At 43.9% G+C, this 20,814-nt stretch overlaps 1 protein-coding gene across 1 annotated transcript in view; it reads left to right on the top strand.

Moving 5' to 3' along the window:
• The window catches only part of HPSE2 (heparanase 2 (inactive)), a 329,697-nt gene that overhangs the window by 228,040 nt on the left and 80,843 nt on the right, over positions 1-20,814 (top strand). Inside the window, exon 7 of the mRNA XM_073595103.1 lies at positions 17,227-17,320. Coding sequence (XP_073451204.1) covers positions 17,227-17,320 — 94 coding nt within the window. The remainder of the gene's footprint in view (positions 1-17,226; positions 17,321-20,814) is intronic.

Below are 20,814 nucleotides of genomic sequence, written 5' to 3'. Positions count from 1 at the left end.
TCGACATTCCCTAGGACGCTGAGCTCAGCTGGCAAATTTTTATACTGACCTCAGGTATATTTAAAGTTGAACACAAGTCATATTTTACAAATCATAACAACCACACATTAGCCCCCCTTCCCCCCAATAAAATAAAAGATCTACTGCTCATTCAGTCTAGGGTGGTCATTATTTCTTCCTTTCCAAGGGCCTGCACTCTTCTTCACTCCTGATCCAGCCCTTGACTTGCAGATGTAAGGTATAGTGCAGGACCACTGGTAGGACCACTGGTCCTACATTGTATGTGATGATGTCCGTGAGGGGGAAGGTGCACTGCTCGAGAAGGAGGCACTTTGTAAGACCAGGTGAGGCAGCCTGTGGGACGGAGGAATAAGGTAAGTAAACTCTATATTACAAGGGCCCCAGACTTAGTAAATGGGGCTGAGGGGGCACCCAAATGTAATTTTTATAAGCTCAACAGAGTAAAGCTTTAAATATGGTAATTATCCGCCTCCTAAGACGTTTCTGAACTGAACATACCAAGCTTTTCAAATCTTTCATCATAAAGAATATTTTTCATCTCTTCTAATAATTAAAAACTCCCAGAACTGCCCCCCCATCCCCTAGATGTGGCCTTACAAGTGATTTATGAGGAGACAAAACTGGATTACACATTTTTTAATCTTCCTTTTTATACATCTTCTGAGATTTTGTTTACTGCAAAGTATTGGGTTTCAGCTGCTGCTTGGCTTCCAGTGGTGCTGCTGAGCGTTAACAAACACTCTCCATCCTTCTATAGAGTTCTGTTTATTTACTTCCCCAATTTGTATCGTACTATCATATTAGAACTTAACAATGTATGGAGAACCTTCACAACAGGTCCTGCCTGGAAGGAGCTGACAATCTAATGGTCCTACCACAATCATACAATCTTAAAAACATTTTAGCATCGGTGTAGCCAAAATCCAGGGAACCTTTAAATAATCTGATTAATCATTATAGATGATATAGATCCTTATTATGGAATTTCTATACAAATAATAACTTTATACGTAGTTACGATCCGTGTTTTACATGACATGTTACCATTCCTGTGTAGAAAGTTGGCCGGATCGAATGTTTCTCGGTAGAATTGAATGTTCCTCCATAGGTGTCTTTGTTTCTCTGCAGCCTTAAATAAAGTAATTTATGGCACTTCTGGGAATCACGCTGTATCTGGTCTGCAAACATATATTCTGAAAGAAAAATACACAGAAAGGCTGAATCTGGCAGCGAGTCTATGTTTTGTCACATGGACTGGATTCTCCATGTTCAGCCGCTTAACAGGAGGAGTTCTTCTGTGACCTTCACCTCCATGTCCCTGACAGAACTTGAATGGAGTCATATCTGCTTTGCCAGGCATTGCATTCGATGTAAAATGGAATTATATCCACTACAGGCTTTTGTCATCTCCTTCATGTGGTGACCATGTTTTTATTGGATGCATAGGGACGTATTTATAAAGCTGTGAATTTTACATTCACCCAACATTCACTGTACAAGAATCAGTCACTGTCATTTAAAACACAATTCACTTGGCCTCCATGACTCTTTCCTGGTTCTCCTCCTACCTGTCCAAGTGTTCCTTTAGTGGTTCCTACAACTCTGTCTCCTCATTTCCACTTCCTCTTCCCATTGGGGTCCCCCAAGGCTCTGCCCTCAGACACCTACTATTCTTTGCCTTTACCTCCTCCCTGGGTCAAGTTGAAAGCCCCCCAAGGCTTTCAATACCATCTCTAATTCAACCTCTGTGCTCCTCAGCTCACCCCTTCAGTCTCCTCACACATCACTTATCTACTAACTGACAAATCAGTCTCGATGGCACACCACTTCATCAAACTCAATTTTTCAAATACTGAGCTCATAATATTTACTCCCCTCTCTGTGCCCCATCCCCCAACTTCACATCAAGATCTGTAACATAACTTTAGTTGCTCCCCTCATACCAGGGTGCTAATTGTAATCCTGGACTCTGACCTCTCCTTCCAAAGAATCCACTGTCCTGATCTTGCCACCTTCACCTCTGACCCATTTCCAAAATTCACCCCCTCTGATGCAATAACACCATCAAGCTTCTAACTTACTCCCCTGTTATCTTTCACTTTGACTATTGAAACTGACTCCTCATTGGCCAACCTCTACACAGATTATCCCCTTCAGTTTATCATTAATGCTGCTACCAGACTCATCTACATTACCAATCACTCAGTGTCCTCGACCCCTCTCTGCCAATCCCTCCACTGGCTTCCATTCAAAGTCCTCCACCCCTCTCTGCCAATTCCTCCATTGCTCTCCATTTAGTGTCCTCCATCCCCCTCTGCCAATCCCTCCACTGACCTCTATTCAGTGTCCTCCACCCCTCTCTACAAATCCCTCCACTGGCCTCCATTCAGTGTCCTCCACCCCTCTCTGCCAATCTTTCCTATAGCTTCCATTCAGTGTCCTCTACCCCTCTTTGCCAATTTCTCCACTGACCTCCATTAAGTGTCATCCACCTCTCTACATCAATTCCTCCACTGGCCTCCATTCAGTGTCTTCCACCGATCTCTGCCAATCCCTCTACTGGCCTCCGTTCAGTGTCCTCCTCCCCTCTCTGGCAATCCTTCCACCGGCTTACATTCAGTGTCCTCCACCCTTTCTGCCAATCCCGCCACTGGCTTCTATTCAGTGTCCTCCACCCCTCTCTGCCAATCCCTCAACTGGCTTCCTCTCAGTATCCTCCACCCCTCTCTGACAATCCCTCCACTGGCCTCTGTTAAGTGTCTTCCACCCCTCTCTGCCAATCCATCCACTGGCCTCCATTCAGTGTCCTCCAACCCTCTCTGCCAATCCTTCCACTTGCTTCCATTCAATGTCCTCCACTCCTCTTTGCCAATCCCTCCACTGACCTCCATTACGTGTCCTCCAACTCTCTTCACCAAGCCCTCCACTGGCCTCCATTCAGTGTCCTCCACCCCTCTCTACGAATCCCTCCGCTGACCTCCATTCAGTGTCTTCCACCCCTCTATGCCAATCCTTCCACTGGCTCTCATTCAGTGTCCTCCACCCCTCTTTGCTACATCACCAACTATATCTCATAATTTCACCCAACCCATCCTCTCTGCTCCTCCCAAGACCCCCTTCTCTCTAGCTCTCTCATCACCCACTCCCATGTTCACCTCCAGGAATTCCTGAGAACCTCTCCCATCCTCTGGAAGCCCTACCCTTAGTCTATCCAGAGCCTCGATGATTAGGCTCCGGGGGCAGAGTAAAACATGTTGAGGGCATGGCTTGGCTGACGCCCAGGCTGAGGCTGTCATTTCACATATCCACAGGGTCCTGCAATGATGCGCAGCGCATAGGACCTTTTTTGTACGTTTCTTTGGCACTGGGATTAGCTCTGTCCTTACCAGCACTCCCAGTGGTGTACTACAGGAGAGGACCCGCTTGGAGCCTTGAGGGACACCCCCTATTTGTTGTCTGTCTAGAGCCTCTCCTATCCTCTGGAACCTCCCCACCCCAACCTGTCTGGCTGTAACCATGGTTTCTATGGGGTAGGGGTTGGGACCCAACAGGACAGTATACCCATACAGGTACAGATACAGTAGATATAGGAGACAGGTGATGATGAGACAATACCAAAGCAATCAAAAAGCCCTCACTGCTGCACACTGATTCAGTTAGAGAGCTTTATGATTGCTTTAGTCCCTTCTTACCATCACCTATATGGTTATACTGTCTCCTATAACTTTCTGTACCTGTATGGTTATACTGTGTCATATAAAAAGGAGAATGCAAAGTACTGGAACAGGCAGCATTGTACTACTAGGGTAATACACCAATCAGCCATAACATTCTTACCACTGACAGGTGAAGTGAAGAACATTGATTATCTTGTTACAATAGGACCTGAAAGTGGGTGGGATTTATCAGGCAGCAAGTGAACATGTTGTCCCTGAAGTTGATTGTCATCGCAGTTTGTTGTGTATGGGACTGTGTAGCCGCAGACCGGTCAGGGGGCCCATACTGACCACAACCAAAAGCAACTACAATGGGAAAGTGAGCATCAGAACTGGACCACAGAGCAATGAAAAACGGTGACCTGGTCTGATGAATCACGTTTTCTTTTACATCATATGGATGGCCGGGTGAGTGTGCGTCACTTACCTGGGGAAGAGATGGCACCAGGATGCAGTATGGGAAGAAGGCAAGCCGAAGAAGGCAGTGTGATGCTTTGAGCAATGTTCTGCTGGGAAACCTTGGCTCCTGCCATTCATGTGGCTGTTACTTGACATGTACCACCTACCTAAACTTTGTTTGTGACCAAGTACACCCCTTCATGGAAACGGTATTCCCTGATGGCAGTGGCAGTGGCAGGATAATGCGCCGTGCCACACTACAAATATGGTTCAAGAATGATTTGAGGAACACAACAACAAGTTTGAGGTGTTGACCTGGCCTCTTTATCCTCCAGATCCTAATCCAATTGAGCATCTGACTTCTTGGTGCCAGATATCACAGCTTACCTTCAGAGGCCATGGTGCGTGGTCATGAGGGCTGATCGGTGTATGTCCCTGATGATGGAGATGTGTTAGGGACATGGGGATTTGGAGACTACCTTAACACAAAAGAATGACTTCTTTATTAGCTCCCTTTATTTATTTCATGTTTATGGGAGGACAATACTGGAGAGAGAAATACAGAACTCTGGACGCTGTCATCCGAGAGGCGCACTTCCTGCACAGCTCACTCTATTTTAGTAGATATGAATTTTGAGGACATCCTACAGATGATTGATTTCTATCTTTTAGCATCGAAAGGTTGAAAGAAATTATCTTGGAACATGAGATTCCGAAGAGATTCTTCCATTTCCTTCAGCTGAGAATTCGAATGAAAGTGAAGAAGTGTTACATCCACGTCCGTAGATAAGACGTGTCCCAGCAAAGTTCAGAAACAGCTGAAATAGATGTTTCTGAGAGTCCATCAGAGAGAAGCCCATATAGAATGATGGGGGAGGTTATATATTATTATATCATGGACACCGGAGAGCGGTGAGGAGCCCATATAGAATGATGGGGAAAGTTATATATTATTATATCATCTACAATGGAGAGAAGAGAGGAGCCCACATAGAATGATGGGGGAGGTTATATTATGGACACTGGAGACCGGAGAGAAGCCCACATAGAATGACTGGGGGAGGTTATATATAATAATATCATAGACAGCAGTGAAATCTATCATTACCATGTACAGGACATGCTGTTTAATGGCACTCAGTCTTATCACTATTTGGCCGTAATGTAATGAATTGCTCAGGAATTGGTAAATCGCGCTTTGCTGTCACATGTTTCTTCTTCTATTGAATCAGCAGCTGTTCCCCACTCAGCAAGCTTATATAGCAACGACTGTGCTTGGCCCCAGGGGCCCCAGAAAGGTTTGCACCTGGAAGGAGCGCTAAGTCCAGCTGCAGGCTCGCTGTGAGAGCTCGCTGTGTTCTCTGGACTCTCCCATTGTCTGTTACAATAGACCGAATCCTTCTCCGATAACGTAACACCACAGCGGCTCACCCAATGCACATTTTTTTATTTTTACTGTAAATTGTAAAGTCATTTGGTGTCATTTCTCGAAGTTGTTGTATTTCATACACAGATTTGCAAATTCTTCCACTAATGGTCATCTGTAGATCAGGGATTATACCAGACCTACCCCCCCCTCCCAATGAAAGTGCAAGCATTATAGAAAACAACATGACAATCTGAATGACTTCAAACCATTACTGCTTGCCTTCTCCAATGCACTCTTCCAACCTCACCACCATCTTTAAACCTGTCGCCATCGGTGGCCAGCTTCTTCTTCCCCATTTTGTGTCTTGGCCAACAGATGATGTAGGTGCTAGAACTCGCACATATGCAGTTATCGGAGGGAAAAAAGTTTTTTTCTCCGAGATCTTGTGAAGTTTTATGAAATCTTACTGGTAGACTATCGGAGCCTCACTCAATCAGGAAGTGTGATTCACTTTTGTGTAAATAACCACATAACGATTTGATTTAGAAAATGACTTGGGGAAGTTTTAGGAGGTGCTTGGTCCAGAGATTTCTTTAGTTAGGGGGGAATGGTTCGCTTTAAAGCAAAGCTGCACCCAAAGATTAATGAAACAACGTTTTCACTGCACGGAAAACACCATAAAGAGTAAAGACGTGACAAGGGCTGCAGGCTGCCGTCTGATCAGGTATAAGTCATATAAGTCATAGGCTACTCATTACACAACTTAGAGAACTTAGATGTACTATCTATATACCTTTTATATATAATATATATATATATATATATATATATATATATATATATATATATATATATATATATATATGTACACAGTGGGGACGGAAAGTATTCAGACCCCCTTAAATTTTTCACTCTTTGTTATATTGCAGCCATTTGCTAAAATCATTTAAGTTCATTTTTTTCCCTCATTAATGTACACACAGCACCCCATATTGACAGAAAAACACAGAATTGTTGACATTTTTGCAGATTTATTAATAAAGAAAAACTGAAATATCACATGGTCCTAAGTATTCAGACCCTTTGCTGTGACACTCATATATTTAACTCAGGTGCTGTCCATTTCTTCTGATCATCCTTGAGATGGTTCTACACCTTCATTTGAGTCCAGCTGCGTTTGATTCTACTGATTGGACTTGATTAGGAAAGCCACACACCTGTCTATATAAGACCTTACAGCTCACAGTGCATGTCAGAGCAAATGAGAATCATGAGGTCAAAGGAACTGCCTGAAGAGCTCAGAGACAGAATTGTGGCAAGGCACAGATCTGGCCAAGGTTACAAAAAAATGTCTGCTGCACTTAAGGTTCCTAAGAGCACAGTGGCCTTCATAATCCTTTAATGGAAGATGTTTGGGACGACCAGAACCCTTCCTAAAGCTGGCCGTCTGGCCAAATTGAGCTATCGGGGGAGAAGAGCCTTGGTGAGAGAGGTAAAGAAGAACCCATAGATTACTGTGGCTGATTTCCAGAGTCGGGAGATGGGAGAAAGTTGTAGAAAGTCAACCATCACTGCAGCCCTCCACCAGTCGGGGCTTTATGGCAGAGTGGCCCGACGGAAGCCTCTCCTCAGTGCAAGACACATGAAAGCCTGCATGGAGTTTGCTAAAAAACACCTGAAGGACTCCAAGATGGTGAGAAATAAGATTCTCTGGTCTGATGAGACCAAGATAGAACTTTTTGGCCTTGATTCTAAGCGGTATGTGTGGAGAAAACCAGGCACTGCTTATCACCTGTCCAATACAGTCCCAACACAACAATGTTTTTCAGCTTCAGGGACAGGACGACTGGTTGCAATCGAGGGAAAGATGAATGCGGCCAAGTACAGGGATATCCTGGACGAAAACCTTCTCCAGAGTGCTCAGGACCTCAGACTGGGCCAAAGGTTTACCTTCCAACAAGACAATGACCCTAAGCACACAGCTAAAATAACGAAGGAGTGGCTTCACAACAACTCCGTGACTGTTCTTGAATGGCCCAGCCAGAGCCCCGACTTAAACCCAATTGAGCATCTCTGGAGAGACCTAAAAATGGCCGTCCACCAACGTTTACCATCCAACCTGACAGAACTGGAGAGGATCTGCAAGGAGGAATGGCAGAGGATCCCCAAATCCAGGTGTGAAAAAGACTCATGGCTGTATAAGATCAAAAGGGGCTTCTACAAAATACTGAGCAAAGGGTCTGAATACTTAGGACCATGTGATATTTCAGTTTTTCTTTTTTAATAAATCTGCAAAAATGTCAACAATTCTGTGTTTTTCTGTCAATATGGGGTGCTGTGTGTACAATATGGGGTGCTGTGTGTACATTAATGAGGAAAAAATGAACTTAAATGATTTTAGCAAATGGCTGCAATATAACAAAGACAAAGAGTGAAAAATGTAAGGGGGTCTGAATACTTTCCGTCCCCACTGTATATATATATAGAGAGAGAGAGAGAGAGAGAGAGAGAGAGAGAGAGAGAGAGACCATTACAATTATAGACTGATCATTTCTTTGTCAGTGGAAAAGTGTACAAAATCAGTAGGGGATCATATACTTTTTCCCTCACTGTATATATATATATATATATATATATATATATATATATATATATATATATATATATATATATATATATATATATAGTGAGTTTAGCACTCTGCTCTATTAGGAGTAGCAGTGCTTGTGTCCAAGAAAACCTTTATAAGATGATGTTCTTTATGGATCTAAAATGTTAATTGAAGATTTCAGAGAAGCCAGCACTTTTCGGGGCTCTGAGTACCTTTCATCAGGGTCATTCAGCTTGATGCTGTGGCAGGAGGTCAGCAGCTCCTTGACATGACAGCTTGCCAGTCTTTCCCTCTCCCAAAGCCCACCCTGTGCACACATCATTTTGTTTCTGTTTCTGAAGGACCAGGAGCCTTCAGATGGACCAAGGGCAACACAATGATACGTACACAGGGAATGCAGACCAAGTGCAGGCCGGAACACCGGTCTGGGAACTCTAGCTGATGTTTATTATTGAAACTCATCAGAATATGCAAATAATATTTATCTATATATATTTTACATATATATATACGAGTGCTGTACCAAAAGTAATGCAGAAATGGACATAATGTTTTTATTAGCTTACATAGTTGGTTCAAATGTCACATGTTGGCAGAGTAACTCTTCCTCTATAGTAACACTTCCTCTGTACTAACTCTTCTTGTTCTTCATTGCAGGGTCTGTTTCACACATTTGGTGCTCTCTACTCTATAAAACTAAAAAAAATTATCCATCAATACAAAAGCAGAAAATTCCCAAAAATTTTTATGGTGGATTTGATGGCGGACCACATGCAATCCTTGATTAATGTCAAACTACTAAGTGTGACTTACAAGCTACAAGTAGGTCTCGCCCTTTTATATCATCCATAGAAGCTATATGAAGGTCCCTGATCTCCAAATACTTACAGAATTAGACATGGAAGCATGGGACCCAACTGATATTACATTAATATCAAATAATTAATGTCACAGGACCCCGTACTCAAGAAGAGTCTGTCCGCCGTATACTCTTCCTTTGGTAGCAGCACGATCCAAGGTCCCTTAGCCCACCCAGTCACTTGTTGAGACAGCAGTGTATAGTGGAAAAGCATAAGACTGTTTATTCAAACACAGGCACAAAGGGATATACACTCAGGGGGCAACCCCCCTGCTTTGCATAATGATACAGGGCGCAGTAAACTACATTCAGTAACAAGAGACACACAGGTGTATTCAAACATCAGTAGACCGTCTTATCAGCAGGGAGGGCTGTTGGAGAAATCCCCCCCCACCTCTCTCCACCCTTCCCCCAGTCTACATGCTAGAAACACATATACATCCCATAATAGGCTGCTCCCAAGGGAGACAGAAGCAATAGAACAATGGGATACAGCCACACCTCAAACGATTTAGTAAAAAGTCTACAACTGTTTATGAGACCAAGCTCATACCACATTCCAGGAGTTGGAAACGTGAAATTAATTTATCTTCATATATTCCTGGAGGGATATTGTTCAGAAATATTACTGTCCCAAGTGAAAAAGCCTCTTCATTCTTTCAACATAAAACACACCTATAAGGCCCAGGATAACAAGGGTAAAATTAAATGCTGAGTCCAGTGTGGTTGTACAATGAGTCTGGGTAGTGCAGACCCAACTGGGGTTCTCGGTCACCCTGTGCCCCTAATAGACACAGCGTAACTTACACATAGGAGGGGCCAGAGGAGGTGGACAAGGAGTTTCCAGAGCTCTCTAACGTAAGCTGGGTTCCACAAGCCCTCCACCCAAAGTGACTCCAGTCACAATTAACATTATCTTTGATTATATGAGGGCTGTACTAAAAGTAATGCAGAAGTGAGCAGAACTTTTTTTATTAACTTACATAGATTATTCAAATGTCACATGTTGGTAGAGTTGGTAGAGTCTCTTCCTCTATAGAAACTCTTTCTCTATAGTAACTCTTCTTCTTCTTCATCATCGCAGGTAAATAATGGATTCCAAGTAGAAGCAATGTGTCATCATTGAGTTTTTGAGGAAGGAGGGGTGCAGGCTGTCCAACATTGATGGTCTCCCACTGTGTGGTTTGTCTTCAATGCTGTGCAAATTGCTCTTCTCAATGGTGTCATCTCCATAAACATTCTGTAGGCTTCTGTGGATGTCGGACAGCCTGCACCCCTCCTTCATCAAGAACTCATTGACAACACGCTGCTTCTGCTTGGAATCCATTATTTACCTGCAATGAAAAAGAAGAACAAGAAGAAGAGTTGCTATAGAGGAAGAGTTACTATAGAAGAAGAGTTACTCTACCAACATGTGACATTTGAATGACCTATGTAAGTTTAATTAAAAAAGTTATGCCCATTTCTGCATTACTTTTGGTACAGCTCTCATATAATCAAAGATAATGCATAACTCCCGACTGTCCCTGATTTTGAGGGACTATCCCTGATTCGGAACAATGTCCCTCTGTCCCTTTTTCCTCCTCATTTGTCCTTCATTTTAGTCTGATCTATGTAGTTGTATATAAAATGCACTATTTATCTATCACAAAGTATCTCTTCCTTTTCATTTCATCCATAGAAGATATATGAAGGTCCTGGATATCCGAATACTTCCAGAATTAGATACATCAAGCATGAGACCCGACTGATATTACATTAATATCAAATAATTAACATTATTTATATATCTCACGCATTTCTGGGATGGGAATGAGGGACAACCATTAGCAAATGTATGTAGGCATAGGGCACACCTCCTGCCACAACCCTTTAATAAGGAATTAAGTGCTAAACCTTTCACCCAAATTCTAAGTTGCTGCATTTGTAAATTTCAAAAGAGAATATAAAGGAATAGTGTGAGTAATAAAAAAAAAAGCACTTGTGGGTTTAACCAATAATTTTTTTGTATAATTCTCCTTTAAGGGGTGTGGCAGAAGAAGTGTCCTATGCCTACATACTTTTGCTAATGGGTGTCTCTCATTCCCATCTCAGAAATTTGGGAGGTTCCAACCCTTTTAAAATAAGTAACGGCACGAGACAGGGGTGCCCACTCTCCCCGCTCTTCTTTATAATTTCATTAGAACCCCTTTTGCAACACATCAGGCTCAACCCTGACATCAGAGGACTTGAAACGAGCACATACCACCATAAAATTGCAGCTTATGCGGACGACCTGCTGTTCTACATTTCAGAACCGCATACTTCTCTCCCAGTACTCTTATCTGCAATACGCCAGTACAGTGATCTTTCTAATTTTAAAATTAACCTGCAAAAATCAGAAGCGCTTAACGTATCTCTCACTCCTAACGCTCAGACTCGACTTAGCAGCGTTTTTCCCTTCCGGTGGACCCCTCAGGCTATCCAATACTTAGGCACAAAAATTCCTTCTGATTTACATCTCATTTACCAACTCAACAGCCCCTTATAAGTACTTTCTCCTCAGATCTAGACAGGTGGAGGAACCTAGCAGTTTCCTGGTTTGGCAGATGTAATGTCTTGAATATGAATTATATGTCGAGGCTGCTTTATCTTTTACAAGCTCTGCCGGTTAGGATTCCACAGAACTTTTTTCGTAAACTACGTACGATCTTCATCAATTAGGTATGGCAAGGCAAGCCCTCGCGACTCAGGAGATCCCTATTACAGCGGCCAAAGTTCAGAGGAGTGGTCGGCCTCCCTGACCCAGTCTTATATTATACGGCAGTCCACATGAATAGGGTGGTAGACTGGTGCAGACATTCACACCATAAGTTATGGGTCTGCCTGGAACAGGAAGCGGTGCCATTTCCCCTTTTGGGCCTACCGTGGAGTGAGACCCGTTTTTCTGGACTGTCTTTTTCCCACCCACTAATTGAACCCACCCTGAGGGAACTGCACAGATACTTTAGGATAGCGGAGACGCCCAGTTTTCCCTCCCCTTTAACGCCCATAATTGGTCACCCGGACTTTTTACCGGGTATCTCTGATAGATCCTTCCGACTCCACCCGGACCAGAGCTTAGTCAGAGCCTCCTCTTTCCTAGGACCCTCTGATTGGAACGACCCCTCAGGCATATATCCTAGCTTTAATACTTCCATCTTGGGTAGATGGAGGATCCCGCAACTCTCCCACTTCCTCAGATCCCTCCCAGAAGTCAGCGGTTTCCACAGAAAGCCTTCGTCTTTTGAAGACTTGTGCCTGGGAGGTGAGCCAATATGGAAATCCCTTTCTTATTCTAACAACATTTTACTTGCCCATACATCTCGAAGTGATCCTCTGTACCTGAAGAAGTGGGAAAGAGATCTTAACATTACGTTCACTGAGGACCAAAAGAATCGAATACTCTTTTTTGCACATAAGTCCTCCTTGTGTAGCAAATACCAAGAAATCACATACAAAATCTTGACGCGTTGGTATAGGACTCCATCTGTTTTAGCGTCCATATTCCCAGGACACAGTCCTCTTTGCTGGAGATGTGGTACACAGACTGGCACAATACTCCATATCTTCTGGGAATGTCCGGTTCTGACCCCCTTCTGGAGACAAGTACCGGAGATCATTTACAAGCCTACTGATGTGGCGCTCCAGGATAACCCGTCAGCAATACTCCTGAACCTGACCCGCATATCTAGTAAGCGATACCGCAAATCCCTACCGAAGCACCTTTTGAATGCAGCCAGGGCCTGTATCCCCAGTGCATGGAAGCAGCAATCCCCACCGACAGTGGCACAGTGGTTTGCTAGGGTTTGCGATATTCAGCAGATGGAGCATCTTACAGCTGCCCTAGGGGAAAGAGAGGAGGAACACAATACCCGTTGGACATACTGGGACCTGTTCCGCTTCTCAGATGAATATAAGACCTACATTTAAGTATCCTATTAAAGGATAATTTGGGGCTCTGGGTTGTCGGCCTTGCCAGAACTCTATAATCACTCCCCTTCCCACCTACTTCCCTACTTCTGCTCCCCCTTTCTTCCTTTCATAGCCTTTCCCCCATTGACACCACTGGTGTCACCCACTCTTTTTTCCTAACAATAAAAAATTCCCCCCGGGATTGGGGGAACATACTGGCACCACTCCTGGGAAACCAGGATAGTCAGCCACAACTCACAAGAAGTATGATGTTTTGGATCAACCCACTAAAGTATAATAGCTTGGTATCCGACCAAGGAGGATAAGCCTGCTCTACTTTCCAGGGGGCCCCTCTTTTTCCCAAGTGATCTTACGGAACGGTTTACACAGGTCTTTTAAAGTTATGCTTTTTGACGGCTAGGAAGTTTCCTATACTGTCCCGAATGAGTTGCAAAATATATCTATTGCAGAGTCTTTTGAACACAGTTATTCTGTTGAACTATTACGGCTATTGTTATAGCCTAATTATAGACAAAGCTGATTGACATGTTTGATTCATTGCATTTCTGTATAATCCGCATTCCATAAAGATTTAAAAAAAAAAAGAAATTTGGGAGGTATGGATAAAGTTAATTCTTTGATATTAATGTAAAATCAGTTGGGTCTCGTGCTTCCAATGTGTCTAATTATGGAAGTATTTGGTTATCCAGGACCTTCATATAGCTTCTATGGATGATATAAAAGGGAGAGACTTACCTGTAGATTGTAAGTCCCCTTTAGTATTTTGACACTAGTCAAGGATTGCATGTGGTTTGCCATAGGATGGCCTTCTCTTTATTCCACAGTATCTTTGGTGGAATTTCCTGCTTTTGTATTGACGAATAATTTCGTTTCACAGAGCAGAGAACACCGAATTTGTTCACACAAATCAGAAATACAAGGTACAGGGGCGCCATGGCTTTGGGTTTATTTCTCGGGGCGCGATGCCGGGGCTACATGATCCAGACAAGTCAGAGGGAAGAATTATAAACAGATTTCCGTTCCATTCCTGGAAACCTCGCAGGAGCTGAAAATTAGGTCCCAAATTCCTATTCACATCAATGAATTTGTTTTAATCAGACATTGAGCTTCTGAAAGGTATCCAATGGTTTTAATGGCTGGAAAATAATGAGCAGATTCAGAGGATTTCAAAAGTTTTGGAAAGAAAAAAATAAACTGGCAAGAAAAAAAGGTAATATTGCATTTGGGATTTCTCTCCTTCCGCTCGGCCTTTGTGCCGGCTGTGCTCACATTGAAGTGTTTTGTTCTAAATAGACACCGTGCAAATACTATGAAGTCATCGGTTAGTTTTGGTGGAAGAATGGTGTCGGTCCTTGTGTGTTGATAAGTTACTGGACAACCTTACTGAAATATAAATGTCTGGAAAGGGTTGGTGATTGTGAATTGTCATATGTGATAAAGAATCAAATAGAGCTCAGCACTGACTACATGTTCTGATTCTCACCTGCTCTTCAATGTTTAAATAAAGAAGAGCGGAATATAGAACTGTGTGTGTGGACCACGTCTGAGACACATTACCCGTCAACTGAACATTTCAGAAATAAAACCCTGACTTAATGGGATTTCATCTGTTAAAGTGCCATGTATGACAAACAACTGCCATGGCATCTCAGTGCTGCTGTTCTCCTGCAGTCTCTTTGCAGCCACTTTCTGTCTGTATGCACTCCAGAAATGGCTCCATGGCATTTTTCAGCATGGGTTTACTGATGGTGACCACAGTGGACCATGTCTGTGTTCTTTGTGTTGAAGTGCCCACTTAGTCTCTACTGCAGCCATTCTGAACCAGGGTTATGTGGAACCCTGAGGTTCCTACAGAGGTTGCTAGTGGATACATGAGCTGTGGGTGCTTGACCTCCCATTTGATGGTGCCTGCAGGTTCCTGAGGTTCCTTTTGAGGTTGCTATGGGATCCATGAGCTGTGGGTGATTGACCTCTAATTTGATAGTGCCTGCAGGTTCCTGAGGTTCCTCCAGAGGTTGCTAGGGGATCCGTAAACTGTGGGTGATTGACCTCCCATTTTATGGTGCCTGCAGGTTCCTGATATTCCTTCAGAGGTTGCTAGGGGATCCATGAGTTGTGGGTAATTGACCTCCCAATTGATGGTGCCTGCAGGTTCCTAAAGAGTCCTTCAGGGTTGCTAGGGGATCCATGAGCTGTGGGTGATTGACCTTCCATTTGAAATGCTTTCGGGTTCCTGAGGTTCTTTCAGAGGTTGCTAGTGGATCCATGAGCTGTGGGTGATTGACCTCCCATTTGATGGTGCCTGCAGGTTCCTGAGGTTCCTCCAGAGGTTGCTTTGGGATCCATGAGCTGTGGGTGATTGACCTCCCATTTGATAGTACCTGCAAGTTCCTGAGGTTCCTCCAGATGTTCCTAGGGCATCCACAAACTGTAGGTGATTGACCACCCATTTCATAGTGCCTGCAGGCTCCTGAGGTTCCTCTAGAGGTTGCTAGGGGATCCATAAGCTGAAGGTAATTGACCTTGCATTTGATGGTGCCTGCAGGTTCCTGAGGTTCCTTTTGAGGTTGCTATGGGATCCATGAGCTGTGGGTGATTGACCTCTAATTTGATAGTGCCTGCAGGTTCCTGAGGTTCCTCCAGAGGTTGCTAGGGGATCCGTAAACTGTGGGTGATTGACCTCCCATTTTATGGTGCCTGCAGGTTCCTGATATTCCTTCAGAGGTTGCTAGGGGATCCATGAGTTGTGGGTGATTGACCTCCCATTTGATGGTGCCTGCAGGTTCCTAAAGAGTCCTTCAGGGTTGCTAGGGGATCCATGAGCTGTGGGTAATTGACCTTCCATTTGAAATGCTTTCGGGTTCCTGAGGTTCTTTCAGAGGTTGCTAGGGGATCCATGAGCTGTGGGTGATTGACCTCCCATTTGATGGTGCCTGCAGGTTCCTGAGGTTCCTCCAGAGGTTGCTTTGGGATCCATGAGCTGTGGGTGATTGACCTCCCATTTGATAGAACCTGCAAGTTCCTGAGGTTCCTCCAGAGGTTCCTAGGGCATCCACAAACTGTGGGTGATTGACCACCCATTTCATAGTGCCTGCAGGCTCCTGAGGTTCCTCTAGAGGTTGCTAGGGGATCCATAAGCTGAAGGTAATTGACCTTGCATTTCATGGTGCCTGCAGGTTCCTGAGGTTCCTCCAGGGGTTGCTAGGGTATTCATGAGCTGTGGGTGATTGAACTACCCATTTGATGGTACCTGCAGGTTCCTGAGGTTCCTCCAGAGGTTGCTAGGGGATCCCTGAGCTGTGTGTGGTTGACTTCCCATTTGATGGTGCCTGCAGGTTCCTACAGCGGTTTCTAGTGATCCATGAGCTGTGGGTAATTGACCTTCCATTTTGATGGTGCCTGCAAAATTCCAGTACCGATGACTCTTGGCAAAGCCAGTAGAATGACACCAGTGATCTTTTTACCTGTCTGTAGGGTGGCATTCTGGCCACCACTGTAAGGGTGGCGTTCTTTCTATTGACCACTACAGCGCGGGATTCTTTTCTATACATATATTCTATTGACCACTGATGTAAGGAACATTTTTGCCATTGACCCATAATGAATTGGTTTGATTAAAGTTTCCTTGAGACCTCAAAATTATTTTAGTGGTTTCTCTGGGGTAAAAAGGTTGAGAAAGGCTGCTCTACTGGAACCCGTGTGACAGAGTGACACCACAGATATCAAATGTCACAACTGGTTGGCTGTGGTCAACAGAAGCTTTCCTCTAATAAGTTTTCATCCATTGTTTGTTCAATTTTATTTTAGTTAATTTCCCGGGATTTGGAGGCTGTGCATGCCGAGTTATATTACTGTGAACACCTCATTCCAGCTTCTGGGGTCCTGTATTTTTCAGGCTATCTTCTGCCTGAAGCTCTGTGAATGCTCACAGCAGTAAAATCATGTTTTTACACTTCTGGGAAACGCAAACTAGGCAGCAATACTTCAAGATGGCAGGTTTCAGGAGAGGTCCAGGGAAAATATTATTCCAGTTATAAAATCCGCACACAGCAGAGCCGCCTGCAATCTACAACTGGTATTGTTATTAGCGGTGGAGGGTTGTGCACATTTCCTCCATGGGCTCACTCATATTTCTATCTGTGGTCGGCCACCAGCATCGAATATTGAGGCTTCTGGCTCCAATCTAGACTCTACCCACCAACACAGACTGACGTTACCATAGACGAGACTCTGCAACTACCGAAAACGTTTTGTCATTGACTCCAATCCTGTCACTAAAATTTGCTTGTCTTTGCAGTCACAATATCGACGCACGTGTGGGAAAAGCTGTAGACTTCGTGAAAACCCGACTTCTGGATTCTCTGGCAGAACAGATCCGCAAAATCCATACCGTGAGTTCCTCTTGTTGTTAATAAATCAAATTCCTGACAATTATTAAAGAAGAAATCCAGGAATGTTATATATGGTTCCTTTGTTCCAGCTTGGACTAATGTATCTATGTACAGTGCCTTGAAAAAGTATTCATACCCCCTTGAAATTTTCCACATTTTGTCATGTTACAGTCAAAAATGTAAATGTATTTTTTGGGGGGGATTTTATGTGATAGACCAACACAAAGTGGCACATAATTGTGAGGTGGAAGGAAAATGATAAATGGTTTTCAAGGTTTTTTTTACAAATAAATATGTGAAAAGTGTGGCGTACATTTGTATCCTGCCCCCTTTACTCTGATACCCCTAACTAAAATCTGGTAGAACCAATTGCCTTCAGATGTCACCTAATTAGCAAATAGAGTCCACCTGTGTGTAATTTAATCTCACTATAAATACAGCTGTTCTGTGAAGCCCTCAGAGGTTTGTTAGAGAACCTTAGTGAACACACAGCATTATGAAGGCCAAGGAATACCAGACAGGTCAGGGATAAAATTGTGGAGAAGTTTAAAGAAGGGTTAGGTTATAAAAAAGTATCCTAAGCTTTGAACATCTCACGGAACTCTGTTCAATCCTTCATCCGAAAATGGAAAGAGTATGGCACAACTGCAAACCTACCAAGACATGGCCGTCCACCTAAACTGACAGGCCGGGCAAGGCGAGCATTCATCAGAGAAGCAGCCAAGAGGCCCATGGTAACTCTGGAGGAGCTGCAGAGATCCACAGCTCAGGTGGGAGAATCTGTCCACAGGACAACTATTAGTCGTGTTCTCCACAAATCTGACCTTTATGGAAGAGTGGCAAGAAGAAAGTCAATGTTGAAAGAAAGCCATAAGAAGTCCCGTTTGCAGTTTGCGAGAAGCCATGTGGAGGACACAGCAAACATGTGGAAGAAGGTGCTCTGGTCAGATGAGACCAAAATTGAACTTTTTGCCCTAAAAGCAAAACACTATGTGTGGTGGAAAACTAACACTTCACATCACCCTGAACACACCATCCCCACTGTGAAACATGGTGGCGGCAGCATCATGTTGTGGGGATGCTTTTATCCAGTAGGAGCAGGGAAGCTGGTCAGAGTTGATGGGAAGATGGATGGAGCCAAATACAGGGCAATCTTAGAAGAAAAGCTGTTATGCCGTGTACACATGATCGGAATTTCGGCCCGCAAAAGACCGATAAGAGTTATTCACCAGAAAATGCGACCGTGTGTATGCTCCATCGGACTTTTGCTGGCCGAATTCCAGCCAGCAAAAGATTGAGAGCATGCTCTCAATTTTTCGGTCGGCAAAAGTTCCTATCCGAAAATGCAATCATCTGTGGCAATTCCGACGCGCAAAATTCCTACGCATGCTCGGAAACAATTCGACGCATGCTCGGAAGCATTGAACTTCATTTTCTCGGCTCGTCGTAGTGTTGTACGTCACCGCGTTCTTGACGGTCGTAAGTTCAGCGACCTTTTGCATGACCGTGTGTATGCGAGGCAAACTTGAGCGGAATCCCGTCGGAAAAGCCGTCATATCTTTTTCCGTGGAGAAGTCCGATTGTGTGTACGCGGCATAAGAGTCTCCAAAAGACTTGAGACTGGGGCGGAGGTTCACCTTTCAGCAGAACAACGACCCGAAACATACAGCCAGAGCTACAATGGAATGGTTTAGATCAAAACATATTCATGTGTTAGAATGGCCCAGTCAAAGCCCAGACCTAAATCCAATAGAGATCCTTTGGCAAGACATGAAAATTGCTGTTCACAGACGCTCTCCATCCAATCTGACAGAGCTTGAGATATTTTGCAAAGAAGAATGGGCAAAATTATCCCTCTCTAGATGTGCAAAGCTGGTAGAGACATCCCCAAAAAGACTTGCAGCTGTAATTGCAGCGAAAGGAGGTTCTACAAAGTATTGACTCAGGGGGGCGCCATATAAATGCCCCCCCAACACTTTTCACATATTTATTTGTAGAAAACTTTGAAAACAATTTATCATTTTCCTTCCACTTCACAATTATATGCCTCTTTGTGTTGGTCTATCACATAAAATCCCAATAAAATACATTTACGTTTTTGGTTGTAACATGACAAAATGTGAAAAATTTTAAGGGGTATGAATACTTTTTCAAGGCACTGTATGTATATGACATAACGGGGCAATGTCACTAGGAAGTTAGAAATGACTAAAGTAGACACCACTACTACAACTCTATCACACTCAGGGCTGCTGTTAGAAATCATCGGGTCTCGTACAGCCTTCCTGACAAGGCCCCCCCAACCCCACCTACACCCCCCCTCCCAGGGTGCAGCGGAACAGAGGCACTGACTTTTATTTGCCTACCCCCCGAAAATTAAAAAAAAGTCTCTCCTCTGCTCCTACTTTCTCCTGCCTTTTATGTTGACCTGATGGGGCCCTGGAAAATGTAATTTAAGTCCTGGTAAGCAGGTAGGAGTGGGGTGTGGTCCAATAAAATCCAGTTATTCATTCGGGCAAAAATAAACAATAATGCTGCCCTGTGCCCCCCTGTTTAGATGATGAGGCCTGGGCCCAGTATAACAGGACCAGTTGAACTGCCTTATCAGTGGCCCTGATCACACCTCTACTACGCCTCTACTACATCTTTATTACACTGCTACTACACCTCTACTACACCGATATAACACCTCTATTACACTGTTACTACACCTCTACAACACTGCTACAACGGCTCTACTATACTCAGAGGCGTAACTAGAACCTTCAGGGGCCCAAGTGCAAGAAACTTTGAATTGCCTCCTTGGACCCTGACCATGGCCCTTCCCACCGAGCCCCGTGGCAGAATACCAGGGTAAGTGTGACCTTTGCAATCCTGCGAGTTCTGCCACTGGTGTCATTAGTTAATTTTTTTATTTAGGATGTTATTACCATTTTATTTTAATTTTATTTGCAATATTATTTTTTTATTATTTCTTGCAATTTTTTTTTAGGAGCCCCATTGGGGAAATTTTGGTGAACTATCAGAGGTCTAAACAGACCTCTGACGTTTCCCCTCTGAGACAGAGAAAGATGATTGAGCTCACCAGGGCTTTTTTTTCTCAGAGAATAGGTGCAGGAACTCCCCCTTTCCAAGTCACCCCCTTGTCTCCGCCCCTACCCACCTCCGAGCCCTATTCCTTGGTTCCACCCCCTACCCACCTCGCAGTACTGCCCCTTTTAAAGAATACATAACCACATATAATTTTGTAGTGCTCAGTAATTTGTATGGAATTTGGTAATAATAGCAAGAAAAGCAGTAAAATGGATCCCCTGCAGCCAGTAATGATAGGGCCCCCGTCAGCAACAATAGATCCCCCTAACAACAATGGACCATACGCAACAAAATTTCCCCTCTACTAACAATAGACTATTGGCAGCAATAACAGATCTCCCTGCAACCAGCATCAATAGACTCTCCGTCAGCCAATAACAATAGATCCCCTCAACAGTAGA

The sequence above is a fragment of the Aquarana catesbeiana genome, linkage group LG08 (genome assembly GCF_042186555.1).
Source record: "Aquarana catesbeiana isolate 2022-GZ linkage group LG08, ASM4218655v1, whole genome shotgun sequence".
Taxonomy (NCBI): Eukaryota; Metazoa; Chordata; class Amphibia; order Anura; family Ranidae; genus Aquarana; species Aquarana catesbeiana.
The sequence above is the reverse complement of the archived record's forward strand: the minus strand, read 5'-3'. Positions and strand labels throughout refer to the sequence as shown.